This window comes from Geotrypetes seraphini, chromosome 16, assembly GCF_902459505.1.
Source record: "Geotrypetes seraphini chromosome 16, aGeoSer1.1, whole genome shotgun sequence".
Classification (NCBI taxonomy): Eukaryota; Metazoa; Chordata; class Amphibia; order Gymnophiona; family Dermophiidae; genus Geotrypetes; species Geotrypetes seraphini.
Window position 1 is genome coordinate 44108883 of NC_047099.1, and position 19756 is coordinate 44128638.

The window sequence follows — 19756 nt, forward strand, 5'->3', positions numbered from 1 at the left end:
CCTAACTCCTGTGAGAGGAGATTTCAGTCCAGTCCTGAGCACGGGCTAGTGAGGACCAGCACACCATAGGACAGGTGCTTTAAAAAACAAACAAAAAAACTGGTGGGAAATCTTAGAGACATGAGGCAAAAAATGTCTGGAGCCCAAGGCAATGCCACACCACATATTCTGGTTTTCAGAATATCTGTAATGAATAAAAATGAGATCATTTTGCTATATTAAATCTGCACACATGTGGAAAGCCATCTCCTGCCCATTCATTATGGCAATCCTGAAATCCACGAAAACATCAGAAAATGCTGTTCTATGCTTTAATGTTTTCATTTTTCAGAAGAGATTTTAACTGTTCAAAATGTGAAAGCTGTGTAATAAAATTATATCTAAATACCTTTTGGTTTTCATTTTGAATCAACCTATTTTTTAAGGCAATGTATTTTCATGTGCACTTGGCTGTCTCAGGGAAGAGCTGTGCGAAGCTGTCATTCTGGTCACTGTTCAGAGAAGACTCATGTAAAGGTTGAAGTGAATGCAGAATTTTCTGTTTTAAAAGGGGATGACAACACTTTAACTTCCCAAATCTGTTCTATGCTCTTCTTTCGCCAGCTGAATCCCTAAGCAAATATATGCTTGAAGAATTTACTTTTCCTTAGCGTCGGCAACAGATAAAGTCAGAGACTAGTGGGTTGTACCCATCTACCAGCAGGTGGAGATGGGCCAGTTGTTAATTCTTTTGTATGTATATTTATATTTATTTGTTTTATTATGTATGTACATTTTGTAACCCACCTTGGATAAAGGTGGGCTAGAAATGATACTAAACTACTGATTTTTGCACTCTGACCAGGAGGCTTGCAATCCAATAAGCCAATCAGTATAATCTATCTCCAGCAGGCAGATGGATGGGCTTCTTCTAGCTCCTGGCATTCCCAGGTTCAAGCAAGCTGAAGGGTGCTCTAACTGTGCAGTGCCAGCTTTAGGAGACACATCTGGTCTCGCCCTAGATTGATATGTCCCACTCATCAGAATGTGTATGTCCTGTGCACCAGAAAGGAAGATTAGGTTCTTACCTTGATAATCTTTCTAGTAATAGGGCATATGAATCCTAACACCCTGCCCTGTCAGTGTAATTATTCACCTGCTTAATGTCTCAGCCAAGTGTGTGTGTCCAGAACTTGAGATCTCATACTAGTCAGTTATTAGAAGTACAATGCCATATTATCATTTCAAATGCAATTGGGAATATAAAAGCTCTATAAATATTAGTGCTGGTTGCATTCAGATAGGTGGATTGATTATTCCACTTTGTTTTATATATGTTTTAACATTTTTCATTATACTTGTTATAGAGCAGAAGTGGCTTGTCGGGGAAGTTCCCCCGACCCCTCCTTCTTATGTCTCTTATTGTAGTGGTTTTCAACTGCTTTGGTACAAACTGAAGGGAGATGATACTGCCCACTGAGGAAGGAGGCCACTCGTCAGGGGTGGCGGAATCTGGTAGTTCTCTCCTGCTCCCTAACTTCTGTAAGCCTTGTAGAAGTTTTTCAATATGTGGGATAACAAATCGTAATAAAAACCTTCATTTGCGCTAACAGGGAATTTGTTTTCTCCTTATTTTATGTGCTCCTCTTCTCCAGCCCCTCCTGCACTGTTCAGACCATGTAGCCTATCCCATTTGGAAGTGTACAACCATCTAAGCATTACTCCTTTGCAATAATCACACCTGGGAGCAGATGCCCTAACTTGGACGTGGAACCAGGGACCTTCCTCAATGTAATGCACAGTACTTACAATCAGACCCTGGCTTGGCCTTGCAAGCTCTTTCAGACGGTGAATTTCTGTTGCTAATCTTTCTTCTGTGCTGAAATGCAGTGTTTACTTTACCTTCAAATACTCTACTTTGTTTCTGGTTCATCGCTTTTTTTTTTGGGGGGGGGGGAGAGGGGGTTGTATTGAAAGCTGGCATCATAGAATTGGATAGCTCATGGTATGGCATGAAATGCCAGGCAAGTGAGCTGGTCTCCCCTATCTGCTGAGGGTCCTACTTTTACCTGGACCTTACTGCACTATACCCAAGACACACCTTAGGGCCTCTTATCCTAGTGATTCTCCAGTGCCCTGACAATCCAGTTTTTGTGAGCTACTTCTCTATGGACATATGAACCAAAACAATCACCAGGAAGCCTAAACACGTTTTCTTTAGCATCCTGTGTAGGCCAGGTCAGAACTTGTGGGCTTGTACCCATTGTTAAGGAGGTGTCCAGGGACATTAACCCATAAGGTCTGGACTGGTTTGTTGGGACTAAAAGAAAGAAAATTTAACTGGTAAGAATTAATTGCTCCTTTGAATTGACTACCTTTCATGTGATATGGTCTGAAACACACACATTATTTAGCACTCTCCAGACCAGTAGAGGTTAATCTTTACGAGTAGGTATATATCCAATCATGACCAGCAGGTAGAGACTGTGGAATAGTACATAAAAGATACCTTTCCTTATTCCTATCAGTCTTCTTTCAGTCTCCAGCAGGTGTTGAGTGAGCTGTACCCATCTCCCTTGGTAGGGCTGTTGGAATTTGTTTAGGGGGTTTCTAGTCCCTGTTTTTGGCCGGCAGAGCTTGAATGGGCCCTGTTTGGGGGTCCGTCTGACCTCAGGGGTGTCAAACCTGGCGGGTCACGAGCAGGGTCCCTCCCCCCTCTTCCACCTCCCCACATTTTTTTAGAGGAGCCTTAGCAATAAGCCTTGCCCCCTAAATCAAGCAAGGCATATTGCTTCGAGAGCCTGTGGAGTCTGTTCTGTATAAAAAAAACCCAAAAAAACACACACACACATTTTTGTGAATAATGCTTATTACAAATAACAGGTACTGAAATCAATCAAAGCAGGACAGTGATTAGAAATTAGCAGGCATATCTGATTCACTGTTTCTGTCCTAGTTTAAGATCTGCCCTGTGTTTTCTAACTATCAATATCACATAAAGTTTCTTCCAGGGGCTTATTGGGTTTCTCCTGGCATGAACTAGACTGGGAGCTCATTTTTATGCTTGGAGTTGAGCACTTCGACTCTGCTCCCTCCTTGGGTGTTCTAGAGCCACAAGTTGCATTAGAATGTGGTGGACTTGGAGTGTAGGTTTCCGGTTCCTTTCCTTCATCAGCCTTGCCTTCTTTGTTGGGTTGTGAGTCTGGCAAATGGCTCAGCTTCTCTGATGCATGGCTGGAGCATCTACTCTTCTGCCTAGGCTGTGCTTCTGCAGAATGGTTCTGCTTCTCTGATGCCTGGCTGCAGCATCTACTATTCTGCTTCTCTGATGCCTGGCTGGAGCATCTACTATTCTGCTTCTCTGATGCCTGGGTGGAGCATCTACTATTCTGCCTAGGCTGTGCTTCTGCAGAATGGTTCAGCTTCTCTGATGCATACATGGAGCACCTACTATTCGGCCTGGCTACCTCTCTGGAGTGCTTTTTATTGTGCAACTCTTCTGTTGGCTGTTGGAAGAACAAGAAATTTGGTTATGTTTTACCCTTTTGTCCAAAGTAACTAGTAACTGCAGGTGAAAATGACATGATCAAGATGCAGATGTGGGATAAAAAGTTTCTGTCTGATATCCTCTTTGGATATTTCTTAACACTTGTGATCAAAAAAATATAGAGCAGAATCCAAGGGTTAGATATCAAGATACCATCTATGGAAAAAGTAACTAAAAAAACAACAACCCAGCAGGACCATATTCTCGTAGGGAGGTCCTAGAACTGTGGAAGAAATTTGGACTTTAACTCATGTGTCTGAAGCAGGTAAAAGCCAAAATGTGGCTGTGTTGGGCTTTTTTTTTTTTTAAATAAAGTGACATTTACCGTGCTGCGGTGGATGTTATTTTGACATCAAACTATTTTTAATTTATCACTTATTTCTTCCACTTGGCCAATGAAGGGTGCTGCTCTTGCAGCCACCCCTAGAGCACATACCTTGCCAGTGATGTGGGGCTGGATCCCATTGCTAGCATAAGTCAGTGAAGTTGGTTTAAGCATCCATTCTGCTAAGTGTTTGGATGCTTGGACTGATCGACCTGTCAAGCTGGCTTTGAAGGGAGGAATTTTTAAAGGCATATCCCATGTCCCCACGAACATTCCCCATGGATTCCGCTGCAAGAGAAATGAGAGTGTCATGATGTTTGTAGTTGCCCGATTAAGAAAGCAGTAAGTGGGTAAGCCCAAAGGGAGAGAAACACTTTGGTGTCTGGAATAACTCACCTCTGACCTTGGAATTCCTGGGAGTAGGTGACCCCTGTCATTTGTTATGAATTCTGTGTGGCCATCGTGGGCAGCAGGACGCTATGACAGGAGGAAAACAAAAGAATAAATGAACCATAGCTTTCAGCTTTCATGGAACAGAAGGACCGCACCTTCAAAGAGATATAAAAAGATGGAGTCAGTCCATAGGAAGTCTACTAAAATGATGTGTGGCTTCATCATAAGGCATATGGGGACAGAAATTAAAGATCTCGATCTGTTAACTTTGGAGGAAAGGTGGGAGAGGGGAGATATGATAAGAGGCTTTTAAATACCTACATGATGTAAATGCACATGAGTCGAGTCTCATTTGAAAGGAAGCTCTGGAATGAGAGGGCATAGGATGAAGTTAAGAGGTGATAGGCTCAGGAGTAATCTATGGAAATACTTTTTTATAGAAAAGGTGGTAGATGCATGGAACAGTCTCTTGGAAGAGATGATGGAGACAGAGACTGTCTGAATTCTAGAAAGCCTGGGAAAGGCACGTGGGATCTCTTAGAGAGGAAGAAATAATAGTTACTGTGGATGGGCAGAGTGAATGGGCCATTTGGCCTTTATCTGCCATTGTGTTTCTATGTTTCAGAAGTTTAACAAAGTTGAAGCAAGAAAAAAACACAAAGGGAAGAACCAACCAATTCTGCAGTGAAGAATACGAAAGCAAAACAAAGGAAATCTGCAAAAACCCGTACAATGATGTATCAAAAGCGGTTAAAAACAACACCCAAAAACCAAGGGACCCAAAACCAAGTTGAAGCACCATGGGCCAGATTCTGTAACTGGTGCCTAAAAAGCCAATTTACTAATTAAGATAGGCACCCTTTATAGAATTTGTCCTCATGTTTCTCATCATGCTCTTCCTTTTGGTCTCAACTGGTACCCACTTCTCAAATGGTTAGCAGTCCTACCTGCTCATGAGCTCCATGACAGTACTGGGATTGATTGTACATGTTTGTAAGTGGAAATAAGTTATATGGTTATACAACATGTTCTAGCATTACTTGTATATCCAATCTAAATAAACCAGACATTTACTTTACAGAGTTGGTGGAGCTAGACTTGATGTGAATGTCATTGTGGACTTAGCCTTCACACATGGGGGAAGCCACTGATCGTCCTATATCGGTAGCATGGCATATTGCTACACTTTGGGTTTTGGCCTCTTAGAACACTTAAATGCTATTTGACAAAGTCTACACCCCCCAAAACCCTCTAACTGATTTAAGTTTATGAAGATGTAGCACTGATGCAGGGAGTTGCCCTGGGTGCCCCAAACCTCCCCTGAGAAGAAAAAAGTGAAGCCTGCCAGCTGGTTTTGAGGCACCCTTGCCAACTGCTGTCTTGCACTGATGGTTCAGACTTACCTCCTTATAGCGTTTTGCTATGTTCCAGCTTTGCAAGTGATTCGACTCGAAGGCACCCTGGTACTGTGAAAGGAGAAGCCAATGGGTTAATTCTATGGTAAACAGGACTTTAGGAAATTGTTGTAGCTGATCGATCAAGTTTCTCCCGGTTGGAAAGCAAAGGAGGGGAAGCAGATTCCTCGAGTGGCAAGAGATGAAGCTTAAACTGGATCCAGCCAGGAGAAACTTTCTTTTGCTGCTGTGGCAGAGATGCCAAGGGAGATTTCTCTTGCAAATGAATCAAGGCAGCATCAACAAAATCTAGGCTTGGCTTTGGCACGTGAACTGGTTCGGGAGGGGCCCCAGAACGGGTTAGGCCATGACTGTCCCTTCAGTGGACAAATGCATCGCTCTACCTGGTTAGCACTGAAGTGCAAAGCCATGTTGCTGCTGCTGCTCGGCGCGCGCCTTCGCTTCTGTGGACGCTCCGCGTTGCCTAGTAACCCGCAGCAATGCCAACAGCCAATCGACGGCGCGTACGGCACAAAGGGCCAACCAGACCTGGCGCTTCGATTGACAAGTCCTCTAGCCAATCGGCAATTGCTCCGGCTGCGCGCGGCTGGCGCTGGGCACCAATGAGGGCGCAGACGGTGACGTCGAACGTCCCTTTCGCAGCAAAGATGGCGGCGGTCGCTCCTGTGGCCTCGGTGCCGGTGGTTCAGGTCCCCGCCCCGGCTCCTTCGCCGCCCGTCACAACCGCTGTGCTCAACGGCTCGGTGGTGAAAGTGCACCCGGTGGTCCTTTCCTCCATTGTGGACAGTTACGAGCGGCGCAACGAGGGCGCGGGACGGGTGATAGGCACCTTGCTGGGTAGGTGGGGGAGGGGGGGGGTCAAATCTCGCCCCGCCCCCTGCGCCAGTCTCGAGGCTTCGAGGGTGCTTCTGGGACAAAAAGGCGCTGCGCGAGACCCACTCCCTCTCCCTGACGTCATAAAGCCTCATTCCACCAATAAGAGCCAACCTCAGCAGTGATGTCACAATGGCTTCATTGATGTTGCATTGGAGGAGAGTGTGGCGCAGTGGTTAGAGCTCCAGCCTCAGCACCCTGAGGTGGTGGGTTCAAGCCCTGGGCAAGTCACTTAATCCTCCACCGCCCCAGGACTGTGAGCCCACTGGGATAGACAGGGAAAATGCTTGAAGTACCTGGGTGTAAACTAGAGGTCGCGGGAATCCCCCCATAACCCAGGGGGCCCCCCCTCTGGCCCACGGGGATGGAAGGCTTTGGAAGAAGGGTTCATCCATATAATATAATGGACACGTCAGCCTTAGTAAAAGAGGGGGTTTATAAGTGAATTACCTGAACAGAAAACAAAATAAGGGTTCCACCAAAGAGATTCCACAAGGAAAACAGCAAAAGAAACTGTGGAATTGATGATCCTGTCAGAAGTAATTGCTGCTTTTTATGGGGACGGGCGGGGATGGAGGTAATTCCTTGCGGGGATGGGTGGGGACGGAGAGGATCCTGGCGGGGATGGGTGGGATTAGTGTCCCCGCGCAACTCTCTAGTGTAAACCACTTTGAGTGTGGTTGTAAACCTACAAAAAGACGTTATACAAGTCCCAATCCCTTTCCCTGATGTCATAATGCCCAGCAGAAACCCAAAGAGAAGCAACATTCCAGAGCTGAGATTGTGATGTCATAAAGCCTCATTCCACCAATGCCGAAGAGCCAACCTCAGCAGTGATGTCACAATGGCTTCATTGTTCTACACTTGGCTCACTTCTGATGTTGCATTGGAGGAGAGTGTGGCGCAGTGGTTAGAGCTCCAGCCTCAGCACCCTGAGGTGGTGGGCTCAAACCCTTCACTGCTCCCTGTGACCCTGGGCAAGTCACTTAATCCCCCCAGGTACATTAGTCCACCAGGACAGATTGGGAAAAGGCTTGAAATACCTGTATGTAAACTGCTTTGTATATATGTGGTTATATAGCTTCAAAAATAAGTTTCAATCTTTTAAATTTGAGGGAAACTTCTGTGTGTGTTCATTTTGAGTTTATCCCCCCTTGCACTTTTGGGTTTTTGGTTTGGTGAAAGAATCCACCTGTGCAACATGCATTCAACTCGACCAGCATTACAGAATCATTGTGCAAAAAACAAACAAAAAAAAGAATAGTGCACAAACAAATGGCATTGATACTGAAATTCCACACTAAACAACCTATTCCAGATTTTTGTACCAATGTTCCCCTGTTTATCAGAGTAACTGCAAGAATGAGGTCTGGTTGGGGTGGGCTGAAGAGTACTATTGTGGTTTGGGGATAGAGTAGAAAATAGATGTTTCATTGGCATACAGGCAGTCCCCAAGTTACAGACGCCCGACTTAAGTATGACTTGTACTTAAGAACGCTACTGTGGCTTCATTTGATTTCACTGAGCATAGATTTCCAGTGGCATAGACTCTTACACTTCCGCATAGCCACATTTAGAACAGTGTATGGTGCTGCCTGCTGTACCTTAGAGGGAACATTGGTAGGGACTGTTGGCCCTTTTGTCAGTTGGGAGCAAAATCATAAAATCTACAAGTTCTGAGTTAGGTACAAATCCGACTTAAGAACAGCTTTAAAAACGTAACTCGTTCTTAACCCAGGGTATTAGAAAGTAGATGATGATGTGTGAGATCGGGTGAGAGAGCTCTTTCAACTGTGTCCTGGATTGCAGGTTACAGATATCTAGAGGTGGTGGTCCATACTGCATTTTTCTTCTCTTGTAGGTACGGTTGATAAACACTCTGTGGAGGTTACCAACTGCTTCTCTGTCCCTCATAATGAGTCAGAAGATGAGGTAAGTGCTTGGTGAAGTTTTATTAGTTTCTGCTACAAATTCCTGATCAGAGCAAGTTCCAGTCTTGCCATCCCATGCTTGCTGTTGTACTCTGTTGCTCTGTAAGGGAGTATGGGAAGTAAAACTGTTGTAGTGGCAAAATAGAAACTGATAAGTAAACTAGATAGAAAAAAATTAAATGGAGCAGTTGCAAAGATTAAAATTTTGTATGAGGCTGGGCTCTTAAAAGGTGTCATAGTGGAAGCCCGGATTAAATGTATTCTACAAATTGGAAAAGACCAAACAATTGTCAGCATGGTTAAATGATGAACAGAAGCAAAGGCAAAAGGTTTCTTCCCCCCCCCTAATAAAAATTTGAAAGTGGATCCAAATGAAAAATTTGGTTTGCACTGTCAACTTCTATATAACACTTGAAGCCAAAAAAGAATTTGAAAAGAAGCTTACTATAAAGGCAAAAAAGTAACTTTTTTTCAAATGCAGTGATCTGAAAGTTTTTAATCCCTTTCTGATTTCTCCTATTGCATGCATCATGCTGAATGCTTTCTGATATTCAATAAATGTAATGGACAATTCTTAACTCAACACTCCAAAGCTGTGGAATTTTCCAGTAAATGTGTTCAAGGCAGCTTCTGTCCATTATTAGGCAGATAGTCTTGAGACCTGGAAGTGAGTGAGCAGCAAGGACCAGAGCTGCTCTTCAAGGTCTGGGTTGGCCACTTTTGGAGATAGTTGGCTTGGTGTGTCTTTGGTTTGACCCAGCAGAAAGGATCTTCTTATCTTTTGCACTTGCTTTTTTAGCCAAGTCATCTGCTTCCTTTGCTGAGATAGCAAGACACAAAGTTCTGGGGTGGAAATCATTTTGTCTGTGTTGGGATTGCTTGTGATCCTATAGATAAACAGCAGTAATAATCTCTTTCCGCTTTGCTGTGCTCTGCTACTTAGGTGGCTGTCGATATGGAGTTTGCCAAGAATATGTATGACCTGCACAGGAAGGTTTCCTCGAGCGAAGTGATCGTGGGGTGGTAGGTTTCTTGCTGTGTTAGCCTCAGGCTTTGGTGAGGAGGCAGAAATATTTCTATAGTGCACACGGCCACAAAATTTCAGTCCCACTCAGGGCCAACACTGGTGTCTGAATCCACTGTTAATATGCAGACTTCAGTATGGCTAAACCAAACATATCATTTTTTGGTTTCTTTACCCTGGGCAGACTAGCACCAGACCATAAGTCTAAATAAGGCTTGGGAACATATAACGTCCGACCGCTGGGTTCTGAACATTATCAGAGGGGGTTACACGATAGCGTTAGTGCTGGACAGAGAGAGCAAACAGGATCAGAGCAATGCTACAGAGATTGCTCGACATCCAAGCCATTCTGGGAGGTGCAGCAAATGAGCACTGGAGCCATATGTAAGTAGCTTGGTATTCTCTTCTAAGTTTCTTCTCATCTCGGATACTGCCCCTTCATTGTTTTATAGCCTGGGCATTTGTTTCCCTAGCTGTTGGGGTCCCTGCCTTGCAAATGCCTCTTCGGCCAGTCAGTGATGAGTTCAGCTTCACTTTATCATGCCATTATCTACTATGGGGATAGAGAGAGGTCAACTTTCTCCAGGAGTGGACCCAGATAACTTTAGACCGGTGGGTCTTGGAAATCTATAAGAGGGCTACAAGTTAGTTTTCCTGCCCCATCACAGATTTCTTTTTCTTAGTCTGCTTGTAAGACTCCATTCATGAAAAAGTGGCAGGCTGTATCGTAATCACTCAAATTATCCATGTCAACTGCTGAGCAGGTTGTAAATAGGAAGGGCAAACATTGTTTGATATGTCAGATGCCATAAGCCTAAGACAACAAGATGGGAGAGTTAGAATATATTACACTAAATGAAAAAATAGATATAACAGGCATCGCTGAGATCTGGTATAAGGAAGATAGCCAATGGGACACTGTAATACCAATGTAGGAGAGGAAACTAACATGCTGTGCTTCTGTTCTTGGAAGGTATGCCACAGGAAATGACATCACTGAGCACTCTGTCCTGATCCATGAGTACTATAGTCGGGAGGCTCACAACCCCATCCACCTGACTGTAGATACCAGCATGCAAGGCGGGCGCATGAATATCAAAGCCTACATCAGGTAGGAGCATGGGCATGGCTGTGGGACAGAAGATATTGCCCAAATTGGGGGATTGTTGGAAAAAGGGAATATTAAGGATCTAAAGCTCACTCTGAGGGAAACCTCACTCTGAGATTCTGCTGTACAATTCTAATCGAAGGAACTGGTTAAGAGGGATTGTCCCAGTTAACAATCTTTCCAGAAGGGCCTGGCTTTTCCTTTGTCTGCACCTCAGGCACTGCTGGTTTTGTGACAAGTTTCAGAAGCTGTAGCTGAACTCATGGCTGGCTTTGTTTCTCTTCCAGTGCTTCCATGGGGGTGCCTGGTAAGACTATGGGAGTGATGTTCACCCCCCTGACAGTGAAGTACATATATTATGACACCGAGAGGATAGGAGGTAAGCAGCTGGTTGTCTTCATAGTCATCATTTTGCTATGGAGTTAAGGTGTTAGGCCCCACCTGATCCATCCTCTTATTGGAATCAAACAAAAGCTCTGCTTTTGTTTGATTTGGTCAAGTCCTTGCATAAGGGAGTTCCCTTTGCCTTTTTGGCTTTCTTTACATCCTCTTAACTGCCATATAAGGGAATTTTTCCCTTGTAAAAATCAGGTCCACTGAATCCCTAGGATGCACCACACAGGGCAGAGAGCTGTCACTTTTCCAGATGGCGATGCTAGAGGCCGAAGCGAGTGGGCCTCGCTCCTACCTCCTGTTTTTTAGGTATTGTGCATGGGGGGAATCAGGGGTAAGAGGGTGCCGGTAGACCCCAGACTTTTTTTTTTTTGTCGTCAGAGAAAAGTGGTTTGGTTTGGGGGGCTGGGAGGGGCTACTGGATAGAGAATGACACAGGAACAAATTTTTCCCCATCCCATCCCCACAAGTTTTGTCGTGTTCCTCTGCCCATTAACAGTATAAACCTCGAACACTTAGGAGTTGAAAGTGTTTGAGGCATATGCAGATGAGGACGGAGCTTGCAGGAATGGGGCAGAGACAGGAAAAGAACTCTCCGGGATGGGAAAATGAGTTCCTACGGGGATGGGGGAAAATTTCTCCCTGTGTCATTCTCTACTACTAGACTACCAAGGGAAATGTTCTCAAGTGTGCAGGGGAGAGCAAAGAGGGCAGCTGGCCTGGGCTTCAAGGTCTTGCATCTCTTCCCTTCCATCACTTTCCCAGTCTAAATTAAAAAGCATTTCCCTTAACAAGGGGTTGTCGGCATGGCTTGCAGCTTTGTCTGCATTTCATGGTTTGCTGCAGGGTAAACGTTGTAACTTCTTTTCCGGACGTGGTTCACTTTTTGAGGGCAGCTAAATTTAAGTGGCCAGAGGCAGAAAAGAAGAGAACAGAACTGAAAGGGAAAGATTGGTGTTGGGAGGGAATGAAACAAAACAGGAAAGAGGAGGAAAGAAAACCTGAGACCAACATGATGGAAAAATAAAATTTTCAGACAAAGGTAGAAAGTATTTTATTTTAATTTATTACCTGGAATATGTTAGCATTGGGACATGGGCATCACAGATCTTTGGATTGTATATTGTGGCATAACCAGAGAGATGATGGATGGGGAGGGCTATGGATATGCCTTTTCATGCTTTCTGAGCTTGATTTTTGGCTGCCAGACTGGAGGAGGTGGTCTTTAGCTAACAGGGTTTTGGGATCCCCACCAACCACAGCAAGGATTTCTCTAGTGTTGCAGTACTTGTCGAGTTTAATTTCTTGGGGTTCCCTGTTCTAGTGTTGGTCTTCATATTCCTGTTTCTATTTGCAGGAAGGTCTGTCTGTGTTTTGTGTATGAAGAAGTCATGTTAAAGTGGTGGTAATTGCAAGTGGGGAGATCAGGGACAGGGAGAAAAGGGGATCTGAGGGACCCTTAATTTCTGCTCCATGCCCCAGCATGTCTAACACTAGCCCTGGAAGGAGGTGAGGGTGGGGGTGTTGGTTGTCGTGGAAGGGCAGCCGTTAAAGGGTATGAATACCCCCCCACCCCCTGTGAAATATGATGGCAGATAAAGGCCAAATGACCCATCAGCAGTTTAGCACTTTGAGGTTTTATAAGATTAGGTGACTTACAAGCAAAATAAAGAAGTCAAGGCTTTTCTGCTTGGAAAGGAAATGATCGAGATAAAACTGAATGGAGTGCAACAGGTAAATGGAGACTAATCATAACAGATTTAAAACAACTTGGAGAAAGCAGTCAAGATGTTTTTAAAAAGGTCCATAAACCATTATTAAGAACATAAGAATTGCCATACTGAGACTGACGGTCTATCAAGCCCAGTATCCTTTTCCAACAGTGGCCCTCCAGGTCCCAAGTACCTAGCTAGGTCCCAGTAAAACAGATTTTATGCTGCTTTTCCTAAGAATAAGCTGTGAAATTCCCCAATTCATCTCAATAATGGCCTATGGATTTCCCTTTTAGGAATATATCCAAACCTTTTTAAAACCCTGTTAAGCTAACTGATTTCACTACATTCTCCGGCAACAAATTCCAGAGTTTTAATTACCCTACACGTTGTATATTTTCTCCAGTTTGTTTTAAATCTACTACTTAGTAACTTCATCGCATGCCCCCTAGTCCTAGTATTTTTGGAAAGAGTAAACAAGCGACTCGCATCTAGCCAAGCAGGGGCTGAAAAGCGGGGCTTTGTGCAAAAAACCAGTCACTCAGTAGTAGGGTGGCCGTGTAGTCATGGAGTCTTGGGGGTAGGCCTCTGTTTATCTCTGAGTGGGCAACTAGGAATGGATTTACTCTTTGGAATGCTGCTGGGTACTTGTGACATGGATTGGCCACTGGTCCAATCTAGTATGACCTTTTCTAATGTTTTATTCTGTTCCTTATCAGTGGATCTTATTATGAAAACCTGCCACAATGCCACTCGGGCTGTTGGGTTGACCAGTGATTTACAGCAGGTTGGGACAGCAGCCACCCGGGTCCAGGATGCTCTCAGCACAGTGCTGCAGTATTCAGAGGATGTCTTGGTAAGAAGTGTGTTTTGCCTCTGTCATTCCACCCTAGTATATAAAGTATGTGTGTGTGTGAGGGGTCTGGAGTGTGGTGATTTTGCTTGTAGATGGTGAATCTCATTAGTTTTAGTTCAAACCAAACAGTGGCTTTCTAACAACAGGTAATGAGAGGAAAAAGGATCCCGGAAACTGATGAAATAACAAAGTCTGAGACTTCTCAGTTCCAGATTTCAATCATGGATCCTACAAAAAAAAACCCCAACCCTCCACCTTAGTGTGCATTTCATCTGAATTCAAATTGTGTGACCATATCTTTTTGTATTTTTTCTTTTAAAATATGGAACTACCCACATGCAAATACTTGATCACATTAAGTGACTGCGCATTGATACTCAGCTCTCAACCTAATAACCACAAAAGCTTAGAAAGTGTCTCTTCCTCTGAATATATATCAGAATTAGAGTCCACACCCGACTGTGCTTCTTGCCGTGTCCACACAAGCATTTCTAAGAAGGTTATTCTAGACTCTTGGCAAAGGCAGGATTGCTGAAAGACCCCATCTATGAGTGCTCGACATCCTTTGCCTCAAGTTGATTAAAAATTTGATCTACTGCCTTAAAATTGTTAAAATAAAAGTATACAACTAGGGTAAATACTTGACAAATTGATACAGAAGGGAAGAGGGGTGGAACTACAATCATTTATAGGCAAGAAGGAGAAAGGGGCTTTATTAGTTGGGGGAGGTCACAAATTATATGTGTCTTTTAGGTTCGTCCTCTTCTCTTAAATGGGCAGATGTGTTTTCGGCTAGTGTCATTACAAAAATGTAAGATTTTGAGTGTTTGATCTTAATGTTCTAGAGGAAGAATAAGGAATCATCAGTCTATCCAAATGAAGAGATTTTATTTTAAATGGTAGCAGTAAGATGATTTTTTTTTTCCCCAAATAAACTTATTTAGCCATTCAAAAGCAGTACAATTGCAGCAACCAAAAACAATGAACAAACCAACACAGAAAAGTACAATAAACCATGTGATTCGATGTGTTATCGGAAGCCAGTGGGATTTTATTAGGAATGGAGTTATGTGATAGTTTTTTACCTTTATGTATTAATTAGACTGTGGTGTTTTGAATAATTTGTAATCTGTGCAGACGGCAGGAAAGGATCAGAAATGTTGGATAGATGAATGGGAAAGTCCCAAGTGATGCCTGTGTGTGTTCATCCTTCTCAGTAGGATGAGAGGTGGGGAGGCTGTGTGTGTAGAGTGAAGATACTGGACATAGGGCTTGCCTTGCTCTTTTGACTTCTTGAATCTCACTCTTTTATATCTGGACAGTCTGGTAAAGTCACTGCTGATAATACCGTCGGGCGTTTTCTGATGGATCTCGTAAACCAAGTGCCGAAGATCCTTCCTGAAGACTTTGAGACGATGCTGAACAGCAATATCAATGTAAGTGATGGAAGATTCTTGGCCTTGTGTCATCCTCTTTCCAGCCTGGTGGTTTTCCTACTGCTCTAGTTCACAAAGCTTGCTAAATGTCTCGGATACTTAGTCTACCAGAAGTCTTTGTAACTGTCCCTTTTTCAGGACAGGAAACGTAAGTCCGTGTACGTTCAGATGCACTGGAGGGAACAGATCTGCATGTATTTAAGCTAGGTGCTTGGATTTAATCCAGTTTTGAAATAGTGCAGGAGAAAGGAGAAAACATGGTGTTACTCCCAGCACTGGGCCTGTTGATAATGTTTTAGGTCTGTATAAATCCCAAAGATCTTATGTAGTGGGAGTAGGACTGAACAAAACTTTGCTCCATGCCACAGTAGATTCGAGCTGCTTTTGACAAATAAAAGGATAGGATTGATCTGATTGTCCTGGAGATGAAGAATGATATTCTGCATTAAAATAAATTTTGCTGAAGGAATCTTGTCATACATATGAGTAGGATAGGATTTCCTGCGTTGTGTCTAATGCATTGTTAAAGTTTTGGAACCTCCTAAGATGAACTAAGTACTATTTGTCCGTTGATCTGTTTTTCAGGACCTTCTGATGGTGACTTATCTGGCCAACCTTACCCAAGCACAGATTGCTCTGAACGAGAAACTTCTCAACCTGTAACGAACCTTGGAGGCTTTCTATATGTGAAGGATCCCATTACCTCACCAGATCCAAGCAGGACCGATGCAAAGCCAGCTGTCCTTTTTCCATTTGGTCCCAGTTCCAAAAGTGTGGATGGTTTTGAATTTGAAAGTCTTGTTTAGAAGCTTAACTGCAGGGGTGGGTTTAGGATGAGAACTTATTCTTTTATGATGTGGTAAAACTGAATAAAACCTGTTCTATTCTACTTGTGGGGTTGTTCTTTATCTCTTCTCTTAGCAGTAAAATAACCTTGATTCCCAACCCCCCTCCCCCCCAATCTTTTATAAGCTTTTAATTTTCCTCCTATCCTCAAGGTTTAATTGGGCATTGGCATCAGCAAGTTATTAGCTCTTAGGACTCGATTTAATCTAAAAGTAGCCCTAATCCCTTAGCAACTTGAAGAACTGGAAAATTCATGAATACTAAGATGCAGCCAATAGTCAGCAGTGACACAAGGGCTTCCGTTTCTGACACATGAGAGGAAAGGCCCTCTTGAGGCTGCCTCCTGCTGACTAGCTGTGCTCAGATAAGGAGGGCTTTGGGGCTCAAGGCCGCTGGTGCTTCAGGGGGGGAGAGGGTGGGGTCAGACCAGGTTTCTAACACATTCCCAATTAACCAGAAAATCAGTTTATCCGGTATCCACCAATCCCTGTGGGTGCCGGATGGCTGAGATTCTACTGTATTGATCCACTCCCATCTTGCTGTTGCCCCTCTGCTCTACAAAAACAGCCTTTGCTAAAGTCTCCTGGCGAGATCCAGGTTCTCTTCCTTGACCTGTCCACTGCTTTTGATACTGATCGCTTCTTCTTTGATACGCTGCCCTTGTTTGATTTTGGTATTTTCTCTTCTCCCATTGCTCTGGTGAATCCAGCCATGTCTGTGTACCTACCACTATTTATTATTTGTATAGCGCTACCAGACGCTCACAGCATGGTATATGGTGATGGTGTTATGTGGAGGGAGAAAGACTTTGGATGCATTAATGGCCATTTGCTACAAGGATGGCTATGGTATCTGCTCCCTCCTCTGTGTAAACTAACTTGCCCTGCTTGAATCTAGCAGTACATCCTTTGGGTAGGATCCATCCGAGAGGGAGGGGGGGGGGGGCGGCATTGCACTGGTAGGCATCTCTAGTCACAGCAGTGGAGGAGGTGAATGGTGGAAGAGACGCCCTGCCTTAAATGTCTTGCTGCAGGAAAAGTAGTTCTAACAGCTTCAGCACAAAACCACTGATCCACTGTAACACAATGATCTAAAAATTTCAGTGGTCATTAATTTTGGCCCCTTTAGATCCAAATGAGCAGAAGTAGAGCTGCCAAATATCTTCCTACGCAGGGCAGTGACACTGCTGACTGGAGTGTGTTAAGGACATCCATGCCTTCAAGCGTTGCATCAGGGCTGTCCTCAAGAAGATGAGCTTTTTCAAATGCATTCTCTGGTTATTCATGTGGCTCTTTCCCCCTGCCTGGCAGGAGCTTGACTGGAGAGGCAAAGAACAGGCCCAAGAACATACCTTTGAGGCACACCACTGGTAACCTGCCTTTCCTCAGAGTGATCTCCATTGACCACTACCCTCTGTCATCTTCCACTCAACCAGTTCTTGACCCAGCCTGTCACTTTGGGCACTTAGTTTATTTATTAGACGTCTGTGTGGAACATCAAAGGCTTTGCTAAAATCAAAGGGGCTCATAATCGAACCAAAAATACATCTAAAAACCCACCCAGGTCGTCAAAGTGCCGATAATCAAAATGGGTTTTTAGATGTATTCTGAGACCTTTTAGGCTTCTGAATCCTGCTGTGGGCCCAGAGCTCAAGGGGGCATTTTTGAAGGAGTGGTGAGCTTGGGATGTGGAGTCCTACTGCAGGGATAATCAAAAGCTTTACCAAGCCGCCTGGATGGAATTTATACATTCAGACAGGCAATCTAAAAACAGGTCTAAGGACACCCAGTCTCAAAGCCGCACATGGGCGTCCTATATAGAAATGCTTAACACCACGATTCTCTAACTGGCTTCTGTGTCGTAAGCGCTGGATAGAGAATCAGGTTGCCGCTAAGCTGATTGCGGCAAAGGAATCTCCCGTGGTCAGTTTAATGGCAGGGAACCCATTCTCCCCCCCCCAAAAAAAAAAAAGACTCCTACCACCTGCAACATGCTTCCATCAGAGGCCCAGTTCTCAAGCATCTTTACTGCTACTGCAACAGATTCATCCATTGTTGCTGGCATCAGAGTATTTCAAACATTTAATAAACACTTATTTTTCTGTTCATCCACTACACAGTGTTGATTCTCTTCTAAGCCCATGACTGAGAAACAATCCAGTTATCTTCCCAGATGAATCTTTAGGAAGCTTCTACCAAAACCAGATTGAAATGGAAGGCTCTATTTGTGATTTACAAACAGTTGTACAGAAAATTGTCCCTTTTTATACTTTAATAAAAAGATTTAAATATAAAATCCTCTTCTACAAAACTGTGCTAGCGATTTTAGCGCAGAGAGAGCTCAGAGCCATGCTGAATGGCCCACGCTGCTCCAGATACTCATTGAGTTCCTATGAGCGTCGGGGGCTGTGTGGGCCATTCAGCGCAGCTCCCTGCGCTAGAAACCGCTAGCGCAGTTTCATAGACGAGGGGGTAAGTGTTTGAGGACAGAGTCCATGGAGACAGGGTAATATGCGGACAGTGCGTGCGGGGATGAGGACAGAGTCTGCATGGACAGGTTGGGGGTTTGTCCCCATGTCATTCTCTACTGGCTATGAAAAAAAAAAATGGTTTCAAATTGCTGTATCCTGTGTTTGGGGGGCTGGGCAAGAAACCAACCCTGAAAGGACTTTTCATTGACTGTAAAAGTGATCCTGTGTTGAAGACAACCAAAGCAGTAACCAGGCTTCAGAATATTGTGGTTTAAGAAACAAAGAATTCGTGTTGAAATTCCAAACCTGGCCCAGCTGTTCAGTGAAGGCTGAATGCTCTTAGTTGGTCAGTTTATTAATGGTTGTGGGAACATTGCTAAATCTCTTGGCCAAATTTCTTATTTTATTTGTAAAGTGTTACAAAATTCTGTAAATGTCATTGAGGGTTGAGCATGGGAATGGGGCAAGAGACCTGGCGTTTGGTAATTGGACTGTCAGCCTGCGGAAAAGAGAAACAGAAGCAGGGAATTCCTGGCCCAGGGAACCCTGCTCCCTCCAAATCAATAGGATTTACCTGGTCTGGGGAGCATTTGGCACCATCTTTTTCTTCCCACCCCCATCTTGGAAAATGGTGGCACCTGACCTGGAATGCACCTTTAAGACGGCGCTTTATTTACATAAGAACATAAGAATGGCCGCTGCTGGGTCAGACCAGTGGTCCATCGTGCCCAGCAGACCACTCACGCGGCAGCCCTTTGGTCAAAGATCAGTGCTCTAAGTGAGTCCAGCCTTACCTGCGTATGTTCCGGTATAGCAGGAACTTGTCCAACTTTGTCTTGAATCCCTGGAGGGTGTCTTCCCCTATAACAGACTCCGGAAGAGCATTCCAGTTTTCCACCAATTTTGAAGACAGACAGACTCCCTAGAGCTTGTGGTTTCCCATTGTCCTTTTAAGTCTCTTTGGATATCACTAGTTTCTCTTTAATGCCCACAGGAATAAGGTTAGCCCAGCAAAACTGGAACTAAAAAACTTCATGTTTCTTTACTGGTTATATTGTTCCCTATGAGGCAAAAGTCAGGGTCTGTGGGTTCCCTATGAGGAGAGACAGAGGAAGTAACCCCCAAGATTTGAAGGTAGGCAACGCCTGAGAGTGGGCAGGAATCCCCCGAGAGGGAATAGATAATAAGCTCACAAAGAGTTCTGAGGTCAATGGTTTTGCCATACAGGGACTGAACATAAATGGAGCATTATCTGAGAGTTCCCTTAAAAGAGGGATATTTAAAGCTGCTTGAATATCTGAAGGATGCTAAGGAGACCGAAGTTTAGTGCTAGAATCCTCTGGAGAGTGAGGCGTGAGCTCTGTTGATGCTGTAACTTGTTTATTTCCTGAATGCTAAATGAATCTTTCCTATCTGCTGCAGGATGCATTTTGCACAGGGGCATCAGT

General features: G+C 44.1%; 2 protein-coding genes across 2 annotated transcripts; one reads left to right on the forward strand and one right to left on the reverse strand.

Annotated features, from left to right (window-relative positions):
* Nucleotides 1-2595: 2595 nt before the first annotated feature.
* Nucleotides 2596-6166, reverse strand: CFAP126 (cilia and flagella associated protein 126). The gene is made up of 5 exons (XM_033925430.1): nucleotides 6043-6166; nucleotides 5648-5710; nucleotides 4248-4328; nucleotides 3963-4139; nucleotides 2596-3485 (listed from the first exon to the last, which is right to left on the reverse strand). Exons 1-5 carry the CDS (start codon nucleotides 6067-6069, stop codon nucleotides 2958-2960), a joined length of 876 nt encoding a protein of 291 aa, XP_033781321.1. The 5' UTR covers nucleotides 6070-6166; the 3' UTR covers nucleotides 2596-2957.
* A 113-nt stretch (nucleotides 6167-6279) lies between these two features.
* Nucleotides 6280-15881, forward strand: EIF3F (eukaryotic translation initiation factor 3 subunit F). Its single transcript, XM_033925429.1, has 8 exons — nucleotides 6280-6496; nucleotides 8394-8464; nucleotides 9407-9486; nucleotides 10461-10598; nucleotides 10883-10974; nucleotides 13420-13556; nucleotides 14879-14992; nucleotides 15578-15881. The coding sequence occupies exons 1-8, from the start codon at nucleotides 6307-6309 to the stop codon at nucleotides 15653-15655; spliced, it is 900 nt and encodes a 299-aa protein (XP_033781320.1). The 5' UTR covers nucleotides 6280-6306; the 3' UTR covers nucleotides 15656-15881.
* The last annotated feature ends 3875 nt before the right edge of the window (nucleotides 15882-19756 follow it).